The following is a 12,680-nucleotide window of genomic DNA, read 5'->3' on the forward strand; positions in this document are numbered from 1 at the left end:
GCGAGTGACGTCTTTGAGGTGTGGCCGCTTCTCCGCTCCTCTCTTCGCGTCAGCTGAGCCCTCATACGAGGAAGTGTGAGCTGCTCGTCTGGCGACATGGAGCCCGTGCAAGAGGAACCCCGGCAGCGCGACGCCGTCCCTGTCCCTGAACAAGGAGCGGGCCAGGAAGAGCCCCAAGCCGCCCCGGAAGAGGGAGAAGGCGCTCCTCACGACGACTCGGGTGAGCGCGAGGGAGGAAGAGCGTTTTTCGTTGACACGCAGCCAAAGCTGCTCCGCCGACGCTCGTGTTCGTGCACAACTTTGCGCTCAATCGAGCAACTCTTCTCATGAGCCAGCCGCGCTCGTTTTCCGCCACTGCACGCGTGTTCACTGCGTGCGGCACAACAACTGGGAGACAAAAGTGCACGACCTGACGTGAACCGGTCCAATTGGACCACAGTCTAAACCACGGGTAGGCAAATCTGCGTCACAACTGCTTGCTCGTCCCTGTTTTGGCAGAGGGGGGCGAGGAGGAGGAGGAGGCAGAGGACCAAGACCAAGTGGCGGGCGAGGACGCCGTGGTGTGCGACTCGTGCATGGAGCGTCCGCGGCGGGCGCTCAAGTCGTGCCTGACGTGTTTGGTGTCGTACTGCGAGGCGCACCTGCGGCCGCACCTGGAGAACGCCAAGTTCCAGCAGCACCGGCTGGTGGCGCCGCTGCGCGACATCGAGCGCCGCACCTGCGAGTGCCACAAGTGGCCGCTGGAGCTCTTCTGCCGCGCCGACGCCCGCTGCCTGTGCCGCGACTGCCTGGCCGACGACCACCGCGGCCACGACGCCGTCCCCGTGGCGCAGGCCCGACGCCAGCTGGAGGCAGGTGGCCCCCAAGAGTTTCCAGCCGACGGCTCGCTCGGCCTCCGACCTTCATCGCCCGCCGCCTCGTGTCTGTCCTCAGAGGGAGCTGAAGGACAAACGCGGCGAGATGACCAAAACGGTGACGGCGGCGGAGAACGCCATAGACAAGCTGCAGCACAACGCCGTGTCCATCCAGAACTCGGTGACCCAGGTGCGGGACGTGGTCAGGGCCCAGTTTGAGCAGCTGCGGGCGGCGGCCGAGAAGGCGGAGAAGCAGGTGAGCGACATCCTGGAGGTGGAGGAGAAGCAGGCGCTGGGCCAGGCCGAGGGCATCCGCGCCCACCTGGAGCAAAGGTGCGGCGAGCTTAACAAGACGCGGGCGCAGATGGACAAGCTCTCCCGCCACAAGAACGACGTCGACTTCCTACAGGTGACCCCCTCCGGGTGACGCTCACTGGGAGGAAGCGGGCGGGCAACAACTCTGCGTGTCTCCAGGAGTACTGCGAGTGGAAGGAGGAGGCGTCGGACATCTCGCTGCCCGGCGTCTACATCGGCCTGATGGACGGCCTCGAGGCGCTGAGCCGCGTCATCGCCGAGGCCACGCAGGAGCTGTGCCACACGCTGGCCACGTCCTTCGTGGACAAGGTCAAGGAGACCTGCAACGCCGGTGAGTGAAAAACAAGCGGCCAAAGGCTTTCCATGCACCCATTTGGAAGTCGGGAAGGAGGCAGCCTGAACCTCAGCGGGCGTGTTCCGACAGGGCCGGCCGGTGGAATGTCGCGCCTGCGTGTCAGCGGCCGAGCGTTTGCCATGAGCGCAATTTGTCCTACTGCAGTTGGAGTGCTTGAATTTCAATTTGAAGAGAAAAGAAAGAGCGCAACCTTAACCGCGTGAGTGGGCTTCCTTTTCAGACAAGGTGGGCATCAAGACCACGGTCCAGACCACGGTGGCGGCCAGGCACAGCAGCAGCCTCCCCCAGCCCGTCACGCGAGCCGACTTCCTCAAGTGTAAATAAAAGAGGCGGCTCGGCTCGGCTCGGCAATTTTTCCATTTTTCCATTTTTCCCGTCACGCAGACGGCGCTCAGGTGAGCCTGGACCCGGACACGGCTCACGTCTTCCTGCGTCTGACCGAGGACAACCGCAAGGTGACCAACACCACGCCCTGGCAGCATCCCTACCCCGACCTCCCCGAGCGCTTCCAGGACTGGCGGCAGGTGCTGGCGGCCGAGAGCTTCTACCTGGGCCGCCATTACTTTGAGGCGGACGTCGGCGGCGAGGGCACGCACGTGGGCCTCACCTACAAGAGTATCCAGCGCCAGGGCGGCGACAGCAGCGGCTGCATCAGCGCCAACAACTTCTCCTGGTGCCTGCACTGGAACGGCCGCAGCTTCTCCGCCTGGCACAGCGGCGTGGAGACGCCCCTCGCCGTGGCCAAGTTCACCCGAATCGGTCCGTACTTTCGCTCCAATTTTGCCTTTGTCCTGGCTTTGCCGGCTAAAGGCGTGTCTCCGCAGGCGTGTACGTGGACTCGGCCGGAGGCCTCCTGGCCTTCTACGGCGTGGACCAAACCATGACGCTCATCCACCGCTACGAGGCCGACTTCCTGGAGCCCCTCTATCCCGCCTTCTGGTTGCCCAAGAAGGAGAACGTGGTGCTTCTGGTGCCGCCCGGCGAGCCCTTGCCACTCAAGAGCCCCTCTCTGCCCTCGTCCCCCACAAACGGCGTCCCTCTTCCGTGACGGCCGAGACGGGAGGGCCGCGGCGTCTCTTCGCACGTGCACAATTGCCGAGAACGCGCGTGCGTCCGCGCACAAACCTTCAGATACATCAAGCTCCAGAAATAAAGTTCCAATGCACATTTGCAGAGTTTACGTGTCCGCTGAGGTGCCTGTTTGACATCAACTCATTGAAAAGTCCTCTCTCCCAAACATATCGTATTTATTTTGAGCTCAGGATAACGTTGAATGACTGAAAATGATTCCAATAAAAATGATACAGCACGGGATTTCCTTCTTTTTTAATATGTGCACGTAACTTTCAGATTTAGCCAAAAGTTATCAAATGAATCATAGAGACGAGAGTGGCAAAAGACAATCAGGCATTGGTTCATCTTCCGAACCGATTCGAGGTTCACGTGCGTGCAGGAGCCCAATCAATTGCCCAGATCTTACAACGTCAAAACAATCGTTTTCTACGGAAAGATTTTGTCGTATCATTTCCAAATATTACTTGACATTTTCATTTTTCGATGACGCCAAATGCCCTGGGGTCATGACGCCAGCAGGCCGGTGTGGTCTTGTGACGCGTCGAACTTTAAAGTCTGTTATTTATCCATTTTTGCATTTGGCACTTGTCTCTATTCTTGCACTCTTGTACGCTGCTGTGACAAGTACATTTCCCCGCTGTGGGATAAATAAAGTTCTATCATCATCATCAACTTATAACCAGGACTGTGTCGGATCTCTTCCCATCTCGTGCGCTAACTATCAAGGGGTTGGGCTATCGTGTTGCGTTATCTAAATGGCTGTGTCCAAATTCAAAGGCTGTGTCCTCGAGGGCCACCTTTTCAACTGCATGACGTCACTTCCTAAGCGACACCACACAAATCATCAGGATGGGTCTTCCTTCAAGGGCTCCTCCTCGTAAAGTCTCCATGGACCGCATAAATAAACCGTGGCCCATTTGGACATGCTTAATGTATATTTAGTAGGGGTGTAAATCGCGGGTTTTGTTACGATACGATATATCGATACAAGGGACACGATACGATTATTGCCGATATCTTAAAGCCTGCTGTGATTCATTCACGATACATCACGATATAGTGCTCCACGATCGATATATATATATATTTTTTTTAAATAAAAAATATAGAACAATATCCTGATTTATAACAATTCATACGCAAAATCAACAAGGTACTGCAAACTCTTTATTTAGGAAATTACAAGAGTATTGTATCGATGTGTATCGATGAATCGTTACACCCCTAATATTTAGACATCGGTTGCGATCGGGTGGCACCGGAAGTGACGTCATGGCACCTTCAGAGGACGCAGCCTGTGAACTCGTGTCCGGAGAGCATAAATGAACTCGGAATTGCATTCTTTTTTTCTTGGACTTTTTTTCAAGTCGATGCCGCTTCATCATGACAATATGCGACGAGGAGCCAAAGCAGAACGAGGGAACTACTTTCTAGTATCGACTCGAGCGATTAGGGAATACCGTAAGGGTGCGCATTCGGACTCCCGGGCAGCTTCACGCTTTTCAATCACCATTCCAAACAATATCATTTTACAATTAGGCATTCTGTCAAACAGAAAGCAATCACAACTGTTTCTACTTGCATTGAGTCCAATGTGTCAATTCATTCTTTTATGTGATATATATTTTTTGCTTTGTTGATCGATACTGTAAATTGCATTTGTTTAATGAAGTGATCGGGCGTCGAGTCCATGTGATTCCCGCAGAGGTCACGTGACTTTATCCGAGTGGATCACGTGAGCACGCCGACCGGTGACGTATCTTTCAACTGGCACGTCAGCAGGAAGTGTTCGCTCCAGCGTCGACATGCTAGCAGGGGTAAGTGAGCCAGCCAGCCAGCCTTTCTTTCTTTCCTTCCGCATATCCAAAGGCAACCTTTCGTGCGTGTTCGATGAAAAGCGACGGTTGAAGATCATTTCCTAACTCGCGAATGCACCTTCAACATATGAAGAAGCGAGTTGGCAGAGGCTTGCGGAACGTCACGGCACACACTTGAAACGGTGTGTTGTTGTCAATGCTATTGTCGAAGCTTTTATGCTTGATCGCACCAATAAGAAAAGCAAACGTCGAGCCGTTCAACTCAGAGCTTTCATGATGAAGTAGAGGCCCCTCATGTGGAAGTGCCGAGGCAAGTTTGTGAAGTTGAGCTCATTTGCGCCTTTCTTCCTCGTCACCCCTTCAGGAGAACAACGATGAAGATGTCGCTCTGTTTGACGCCGAGGAGGACGCCGCCGGACGGAGGTTGTCCAAGAAGACAAACATCAAGTCGGTCCATTTGCTCGGTGGAGACGCCGGAGTGGCATTTTGCGCATTGACCCTGATGACGACAATGATTGCAGGCATCCGGTGGCGTCCTTCTTCCACCTGTTCTTCAGGGTCGGTGCCATCTTGGTGTACTTGCTGTGCGAGAGGTTCGGTGACGGCTCCATCGGTGGGATGGTGACCATCATCCTTCTGCTCTCCTGCGACTTCTGGACCGTCAAGGTGGGCGTGTCCGTGTGGGGGATTGCTGTGTGCCTTTGTGCGTCTCAGGCGTCCTTGACGACCGCTCCGAATCGGTATCGTCTCGGCCCTGAAGAAAATGGCTGTCGCGCGCGCGCGCCAATGACGCGCACTGTCGACCCCGGCTCAATCCTTCCTGTTGTGGCGCCGCAGAACATCAGCGGGCGTCTGATGGTGGCGCTGCGGTGGTGGAACCGAGTGGACCAGGACGGCCAAAGCCACTGGGTGTTCGAGGCGCGCAAGGTGACGTGACGCGATGGCACGGCACAGCATGGCACCCGCCACCGGCCGCAGACCAAAACGTTTTGCTTTTGTTCAGGGGCCGAGAAAAAAGCAGAGCTCCAACTCGGAATCGCACATCTTCTGGCTGGGTCTGATCGTGTGCCCGCTCGTGTGGGCGATCTTCGCCTTCAGCGCCCTCATTCAGCTCAACATCAAGTGGCTGGTGAGGCTGCCGCCAAGGGGGCTTGATTTTTCTTCTTCTCAGTATTTGCCCACTGCAGAGTGAGCGTGAACGCCGCTGCCGCACTCGCCTGCGAAGGCCTCAATGCTGACATCTTTACCTACCAATGTCCCATTTCCACCTTTGTTGAGAGTTGCCTTGGCAAATGCCCCCTCTGGACTCGCAATTCTTTGTTGAATTATTGCGGCGGCGTAACTGTTGCAATGTGCTTGTCCCACGCGTGTGCAGCCTGTGGTGGTGATGGGCCTGGTGCTGCAAGGGGCCAACCTCTACGGATACGTCAGGTGTAAAGTGGGAGGGAAGACCGACTTCAAAAACATGGCTACCAACTACTTGGGCAGGCAGTTTCTCAAGCAGGTGATTGTTGAAGCCTTTGTTTTTTTCCCCTTTCAGTCAAAACACATTTTTACCGCCTGGAAAAAGTGACCCAAGTCTTTGTGTTTTTCACCTCAGACTCTGTCCAAAGAGGAAGAATCTTAACGTGCGTGCAGTAGCTCTTCTGCTTCAACGTTGCATTTCATCACAAATGGGGCACACTTTTAGTTCAGGTTTTTTTTGCGGTTGTTGCTCTGTGTTACTTGTCTTGGGTGATGGTAGTTGTGCTTTTATTTCTGCCTCCCTCCCTCAACGCTTCAGTTTGTACGATCGAGTTGCCATGTAGTCCAGGACATTATTTATGTATAAATAAATTTACAAAAACTGCAGAAACATTTCAGGACTTGTCTTTATACAAATCGTAGAGATGCGTCAAACCGAATTGAGTTGTTCGTGTACACTACAGTAACGAGTCATTATCCGCAGCACTAGCGTCCCCATGTGGACGAGTTGGTCACTGCATTCATGACGGCCACTAAAAGACTTTAGAATAGAATAGATCTTTATTTGTCATTGTCACATGTACAACGATCTTTACGATCGCATTTGAATCCCTTTTGCAATAAAGCTGCGCCAGAGTCAAATCAAATCAACCAATTGACGCAAGAGTAACACTATTTCAAACGTAAGGGCGAGCTCGAAGTGTTTCCTGTCGGAAGAACACTTGCGCTTTCGAAATAAAAGTTAAATCGTAAACTGACACGACTCCAAATGCGAATAGAAATACCGCAGCACTGATAGTCCAAAATGGGTTTCACTTGCACCTGAAATCGAGCACTCGTGTGACATAAGCAGGCGGGCAGCCAATCCTAAGTTTCAGAAAGTCGAAGGCCATGTTTTACTTTGAAGTCAGATCCGGAAGTTTCTAAAGCCGCAGCGAGCCCGAGCGCCTGTCGTCTCGCGACGCAATCTTCAGGTTGAGTTTAGTCATCGAAATGGACTAGTTTGTTGCTTGTTACTCGACAGGTGGGCGTCCTTTGACGGCGGCTTGTCGCCAAGATGATCCCAACCGAGGATGCGTCGGCCAGGAAGAGAGAAATTGAGGAGAAACTCAAGCAGGTCACGCTAGCCTAGCCTCTCCTCGCCTCTTGCTCGCACCCAAACAGACGTCTGTGCGCTGTCGCTGTGGCTGTTGTTTCTTTCTCTCTCTGTACATTTTATTTTCTCGTCCGTTTGATTTGACCTGCAAAAGTGACGTGACATCTTGTGTCTGCTTGGACAGGAACAAGAGACTCTTTCGTTCATCCGCGAGAACCTGGAGAAGAGTGATCAGCTGACCAATGGAATGGTCAGACACGCAAATGATCACAACAAACTTCATGTTTTGACGTATGCATTGCTTGTGCGCGTGTGCTTTTGACAGGTGTCCATTCTGTCGTCGTTTGAGAGTCGCCTGATGCAGCTGGAGAACTCCATCATTCCCGTGCACAAGCAGACGGAGAATTTACAGCGTCTGCAGGACAACGTGGACAAGACGCTGTCCTGCATGGACCACGTCATCAGCTATTACCATGTGGCCAAGGACACGGACCGCATCATCAGGGAAGGGTGAGGGCAGAGGATGGGGCGCAGGGTGGGGCTCTCGCCGACGGGGTCCTAATGTTGCCCGCCCGCCGCCTTTGCGTGCCAGACCGACGGGGCGCCTGGACGAGTATCTGGCCTGCGTCGCCAAGATCCAGAAGGCCGTGGAGTACTTCCAGGACAACAATCCCGACAGCCCCGAACTCAACACTGTGGTACGAGCCGCTCTGCAGTCGCGGGCCTCGAGCGAAGCGGCCGGCCGGCTGGCTGGCTTGTGGCGTTCACCTCGCGACTGGAATGCGCCCGCTGCAGAAAGGGCTTTTCGAGAAGGGCAAGGAGCTCCTGGAGGCGGAGTTCCGCAGCCTGCTGACCCGCTACAGCAAGCCGGTGCCGCCCGTCCTCATCCTGGACGCCATCGGCGCGGCTGACGACGAGCTGGAGCTGCAGGAGGACGTGGTCCTGGAGCACCTGCCCCAAGCCGTCCTCCACGACATCATCTGCATCGGCGGCTGGCTGGTGGAATACGGACGCAATCAAGGTCGGGCGCAAGCGCCGCCGTCCGCTTTTGCCCCCCCCCCCCCCCCATCCCGTCCCTCCGCTGAAAAAAGAAACGAGCCAATTGGCCCTTTGCCAAACTTGGATTGTGCCCGCAAAACGGCTGGCCAGCGTGCCAGCATGCCAGCGTGCCAGCGTGCCAGCGTGCCAGCGTGCGGTCCGTTTCTCGTCTTGGCTGACGCCACTTTTGTTTTGTGTCTGGCAGATTTCATGACGGTGTACTTCCAGATCCGCTCCAGCCAGCTAGACCGCTCCATCAAAGGCCTGAAGGAGCACTTGCGCAAGAACAGCGCGTCCTCGGCCGTCCTCTACTCGCCCGCCGTCCAGGCCAAGCGCAAGGACACGCCCACCAAGAAGATTCCCAAGAGGCCCGGTAAGGTGCTGCACGGCGCGTTAGCCTTATTGGATGTGGTGGGACGGGGCTGGTGGCATGAGGAGCGCAAAGTGTGTCCAGGGAGCTCAACAACGGGTGTGCGCCAATGAGGCTGGGGCCCCATTCTGTCCAATTGGATTGAAACAGGCGGCGGCGGCTCCCCGTGATGCCCGCCTGCTGAAAGCGAGAGGCCCTTTTACCCGCGTCGCTCCCCTCAAGCGCAGCGCGCTTTGCCACATCCAATATGGCGTACCTGCGCCTGCTTGTTGCTAGCGTTGGCCTTGCGTCTTTCCGCGGTGGCATGCCGTCTTTGCCGTCTGTCTTTGCCGTCCGTCTTTGCCCGTCTTTGGTTTGTGCCTGTCTCGTTGATCTCTGACCGGGCGGCTGTGCTTTCTCTACTTGCGGCTGTCGGGACCCTCCTGACCTTGCCCCCCCCCCCCTCCTCCTCCTGCTCTCGGGGTGCCAGGAACCATTCGCAAGGCTCAGAACCTTCTGAAACAGTACTCACAGCACGGGCTGGATGGCAAAAAGGGGGGGTCCAACCTGGCACCTCTGGAAGGTAACTGGCGCCTGTGGCCCGCCTGCGGCCCGCCTGCGGCCCGCCCGCGGCCCGCACGTCTCGCTTCCTTCTCCTCGTGCTGGCGTCGGGGCGCGACGACGGCGCTCGTAACGGAGCCCCTTTGGACTCTCCGGTCTCCAGGCCAGCGCCTCCCCTTCCCACTTGCCAGTCCTGCTTTCTCCTGCCCGCCTCTTGTCTAGCTCCTCCCCGTTCCTGTTGTTCCTCCACCTTTCCCCCGTCTTGTCATCCCCTCCTCTTGCCGCCTGCCCTTTTTCTTGGCCGTCGCGGTCCCTTCATTGCGCTCTGGCTCCTGATTGGCGCCTGCCTCCATCTTGCTCTTTGTTGCGCCAAGCGAAGGGGGCTCCCGTTGCTGTTGCAACGCGCGTCCCCGTTCGCCCTTCCCTCCGGCGGCCGGGTGCTCGGTGGCGGGGCGCTGTCCACTTTAGTTTGGCCCCCGGGACCTCGTCGCGGTCTGACGAGGTCCGTCTCGGCAGGTTCCGATCACGACCCGCGGGTCAGATTCATCTCTGAGGCTCTGGCCGACAAGCACGGCGGCCCCCCAGGTGAGTTGCGAGAGCACCCGGCTGGCCCTTTGGGGCTGCATGAAAACAAAGAGAGCAAAAGCATCCCTTCCTCTGAATTAATGCACAGGAGAAGAATTGCATTTCGCAATGCACGACTCACTTTTGTAACTTTTTCATCTGTATTCCACTCTGTAACGAGCGGCCATAAAGATAGTCCCGCTCTCGTCAACGTGCGGCGCAAATGTCGAGGGTCGAGTCCGAGCGACCAGCAAAAAGGCACCTTTGACAAAACGTTTGCGCTCCGGTCGCGTGGGCTCCATTGCAATGATCCGACTTTGTTTTAACGCGTACGTCGACGGAGCGCTCGTCCGTTGGCACAACGGAAAGAAAACCGTTAACGAGGAGAAGGCTGTGCTTTTGCGAGGCGGCGGCGGCGGCCCACTGGCGTCGGTCTGGCGCGTGCTGGCCCACTGGCGTCGGTCGGCCTGGCGCGTGCTGGCTAAAATGCAGCCATGCGCTCGCTCGCTCGCGCGCGCTCCCTCCCCAGGCAAAGACGACGGTCTGGACGCGGAGATGGACGCGTACGTCCACTGCATCAGCGCCTTCGTCAAGCTGGCGCAGAGCGAGTACGCCCTCCTCAGCGACATCATCCCCGAGCACCACCAGAAGAAGACCTTCGACTCCCTCATACAGGTAGGCGGGCCGGGCCGGGCCGGGTTAGTGGCGCTCGAGTACTTTGGCGCCCACGCTAAGCCCGAGTACGGCAGGAAGCGCTGGACAACGTGATGCTGGAGGGCGACGGCATCGTGGGCGCCGCCCGCCGCGCCATCCTGCGCCACGACTACTCGGCCGTGCTCGCCATCTTCCCCGTCCTCAGACACCTGAAGATCAACAAGGCCGACTTTGACGCCACGCTGCAGGTAGGTCGGGCGCTCGGGGACCCGGACCGACGCGGGCTGACGCTCTCGCTCTCTCGCTTGCCTGTGGAGGGGACGGCGGCGAGCACCAAGAACAAGCTGCCGGCGCTCATCGCATCCATGGAGAGCATCGGCGCCAAAGCGCTGGAGGAGTTCGCCGACAGCATTAAGGCACAAAGTCGCCGTTGTCAGTCCTCCTGGTCTATGTTCCCCTTGCCCCTGCTCCTTTTTGTCCTCCCGCGCTTGAGCGCCTCATCTGGGCGTGTCCTCAGAACGATCCCGACAAGGAGTACAACATGCCCAAGGACGGCACGGTGCACGAGCTGACCAGCAATGTAAGCCAAACCTTTGACCCCTTTGAGGCAATTCCTCCCTGGATGACTGACGCTTTGGCTCCCCCTGCAGGCCATCCTCTTCCTCCAGCAGCTTCTGGACTTCCACGAGACGGCCGGAGCCATGCTGGCCTCGCAAGGTAGGCGCCGTGGCTCCTGCGTGAACGCCTGGGTGAACGCCTGGGTGGAAACCTTCTCTTCCTCCCTCATCCATCCATCCATCCATCTATCCATCCATCCAACCTTGACATGGCCATGTCATGTCTCTCTGCTTGTCCTGTTGCATAACACTCCCTGTGACGCCCTTGCCCATGTTTCTACGTCCTGTACACTAACTTCTTCTTCTTCTTCTTCTTCTGCTTGTCTGTTGGGTCGACCCCCCCCCCCCTTTTTTTTTTAGTCCTGGGGGACACTTACAATATCCCTTTAGACCCCCGAGGTAAGCACACATCCCAGAGGCTTTTCATGGTTCTGCAGCAACATGGATTTGGGCTCAAGAAGTCAATGTTAGTGCAGCAGCCGTAACACCAATGTATGTGTGTGTGTGTGTTTTTCAGAGTCCACTTCTTCATCCAGCAGCTACACGTCGGACTTCAACAAGCGTCTCCTCAGCACCTATATCTGTACGTACGCAGGCACGCACGTGTGCGCACACAACCTGTCCAGCGCGTTTGTGTGCGTTTAGGTAAAGTCCTGGGGAACCTTCAGCTGAACCTGCTCAGCAAGTCCAAAGTGTACGAGGATTCGGCCCTCAGCGCCATCTTCCTTCACAACAACTACAACTACATCCTCAAGTCTCTGGAGAAGTCAGCACACGCGCACGCACGCACGAGTGTGTCGTGGGGCCGGCCGGCCGCTTATGTGCATGCGTGCGTTCGAAGGTCGGAGCTGATCCAGTTGGTGACGGTGACTCAGAAGCGAGCTGAGGGCTCCTACCGAGAACTCATTGAGCAACAAATCCACCTTTACCAACGCAGGTACTCGTCACCCTCTCGTCCATCTTCTCCTGCTCCGTCTTATTTGTCATCTTCTGCTGCTCTCTGGCGTCTTCCTATTCGTCCTCCCCGTCGTCTCTTCTTCTCAGTTGGCTGAAAGTGACGGAGCACCTGAGCGAGCGGAACCTTCCCACCCTCCAGCCGGGCGCCAAGGTGGGGCCGCCCTCCGTCTCCTGGCCTCTCGATACTGCGTTGCCATGGTAACCCCCACCCCTTCTTCTTTCAGCTCAAAGACAAAGAACGGCAGGTCATCAAGGACAAGTTCAAGGTGGGTACGGTGAGCAGACTCCAGCGTCAGTGCGTGCGTGCGTGTGTGAGAGACGTGGGCGTGTGGCAGGGCTTCAACGAGGGCCTGGAGGAGCTGTGCAAGATCCACAAGGGTTGGGCCGTTCCCGACAAGGAGCAGCGGGACTTCATTCGACTGGCTCAGAAGAGAGCCGTCACGCACGCCTACACCGGCTTCCTGCACAGGTGCACGCACGTTGCAGGCTTTGTTTACACTCTCATGTGAACATTTGCTGCGGGATCCTCGGGTTGCAGGTGCGCCAACCTGCCGTTCACCAAGAATCCGGAGAAGTACCACAAGTACCGTCCGGAAGAGGTGGAGGACATGATCGACAGGCTCTTCGACACCTCGGCTTGATCCGTCGTCGCCTGTAGCGTGTTCAATAAAACAACAAAGAGTCAAAGTGTCCCTTGCGTCCTTTGGATTTTTTTCTGGCTTTTGCAGAAGAGAAGAGAGAAAAAAAAATGGACAACATGATGCCATCATTGGAACGAACGAAATATGTACGCCAAACGCACTGAAATCTATCTCGTAAAGGCTCATGGGGCAGTTGGTAGCTGGCTGGCTGACTGACTGACTGGCTCACGGTAGGGAGGGAGGGAAGGCCTCACGACCCACATAGAAAGGTGGCCCTCACGACCCACATAGAAAGGTGGCCCTCACGACCCACGTAGAAAGGTG

General features: G+C 56.4%; 3 protein-coding genes across 14 annotated transcripts; all 3 read left to right on the forward strand.

Moving 5' to 3' along the window:
- The first annotated feature begins 7 nt into the window (after window positions 1-7).
- Window positions 8-2,836, forward strand: trim16 (tripartite motif containing 16). Of its 2 annotated transcripts, none has more exons than XM_037278848.1 (7): window positions 8-220; window positions 496-851; window positions 934-1,263; window positions 1,329-1,500; window positions 1,745-1,840; window positions 1,909-2,283; window positions 2,349-2,836. In XM_037278848.1, the coding sequence occupies exons 1-7, from the start codon at window positions 97-99 to the stop codon at window positions 2,570-2,572; spliced, it is 1,677 nt and encodes a 558-aa protein (XP_037134743.1). In that variant the 5' UTR covers window positions 8-96; the 3' UTR covers window positions 2,573-2,836. The 2 variants fall into 2 exon arrangements, with proteins under 2 accessions (XP_037134743.1, XP_037134744.1); XM_037278849.1 differs by having other exon boundaries at window positions 499-851.
- Window positions 2,837-4,303: 1,467 nt separating this feature from the next.
- On the forward strand, window positions 4,304-6,272 carry tvp23b (trans-golgi network vesicle protein 23 homolog B (S. cerevisiae)). Of its 4 annotated transcripts, none has more exons than XM_037279027.1 (7): window positions 4,304-4,415; window positions 4,780-4,862; window positions 4,937-5,081; window positions 5,253-5,342; window positions 5,419-5,544; window positions 5,791-5,919; window positions 6,016-6,272. In XM_037279027.1, exons 1-7 carry the CDS (start codon window positions 4,404-4,406, stop codon window positions 6,040-6,042), a joined length of 612 nt encoding a protein of 203 aa, XP_037134922.1. In that variant the 5' UTR covers window positions 4,304-4,403; the 3' UTR covers window positions 6,043-6,272. The 4 variants fall into 4 exon arrangements, with proteins under 4 accessions (XP_037134922.1, XP_037134923.1, XP_037134925.1 ...); XM_037279028.1 differs by having other exon boundaries at window positions 4,973-5,081; XM_037279030.1 differs by lacking the exon at window positions 4,304-4,415 and adding an exon at window positions 4,432-4,597 and having other exon boundaries at window positions 4,973-5,081.
- A 505-nt stretch (window positions 6,273-6,777) lies between these two features.
- Window positions 6,778-12,406, forward strand: exoc7 (exocyst complex component 7). Of its 8 annotated transcripts, XM_037278799.1 has the most exons (21): window positions 6,778-6,996; window positions 7,160-7,225; window positions 7,301-7,485; window positions 7,568-7,673; window positions 7,771-7,996; window positions 8,219-8,386; window positions 8,853-8,945; window positions 9,440-9,508; window positions 10,017-10,162; window positions 10,237-10,389; window positions 10,459-10,557; window positions 10,659-10,721; window positions 10,792-10,858; window positions 11,119-11,157; window positions 11,276-11,341; window positions 11,404-11,524; window positions 11,600-11,695; window positions 11,803-11,866; window positions 11,940-11,981; window positions 12,051-12,184; window positions 12,254-12,406. In XM_037278799.1, the coding sequence occupies exons 1-21, from the start codon at window positions 6,937-6,939 to the stop codon at window positions 12,354-12,356; spliced, it is 2,166 nt and encodes a 721-aa protein (XP_037134694.1). In that variant the 5' UTR covers window positions 6,778-6,936; the 3' UTR covers window positions 12,357-12,406. The 8 variants fall into 8 exon arrangements, with proteins under 8 accessions (XP_037134694.1, XP_037134695.1, XP_037134687.1 ...); XM_037278800.1 differs by lacking the exon at window positions 11,119-11,157; XM_037278792.1 differs by lacking the exon at window positions 9,440-9,508.
- Window positions 12,407-12,680: the final 274 nt, after the last annotated feature.

The sequence above is a fragment of the Syngnathus acus genome, chromosome 19 (genome assembly GCF_901709675.1).
Source record: "Syngnathus acus chromosome 19, fSynAcu1.2, whole genome shotgun sequence".
NCBI lineage: Eukaryota > Metazoa > Chordata > Actinopteri > Syngnathiformes > Syngnathidae > Syngnathus > Syngnathus acus.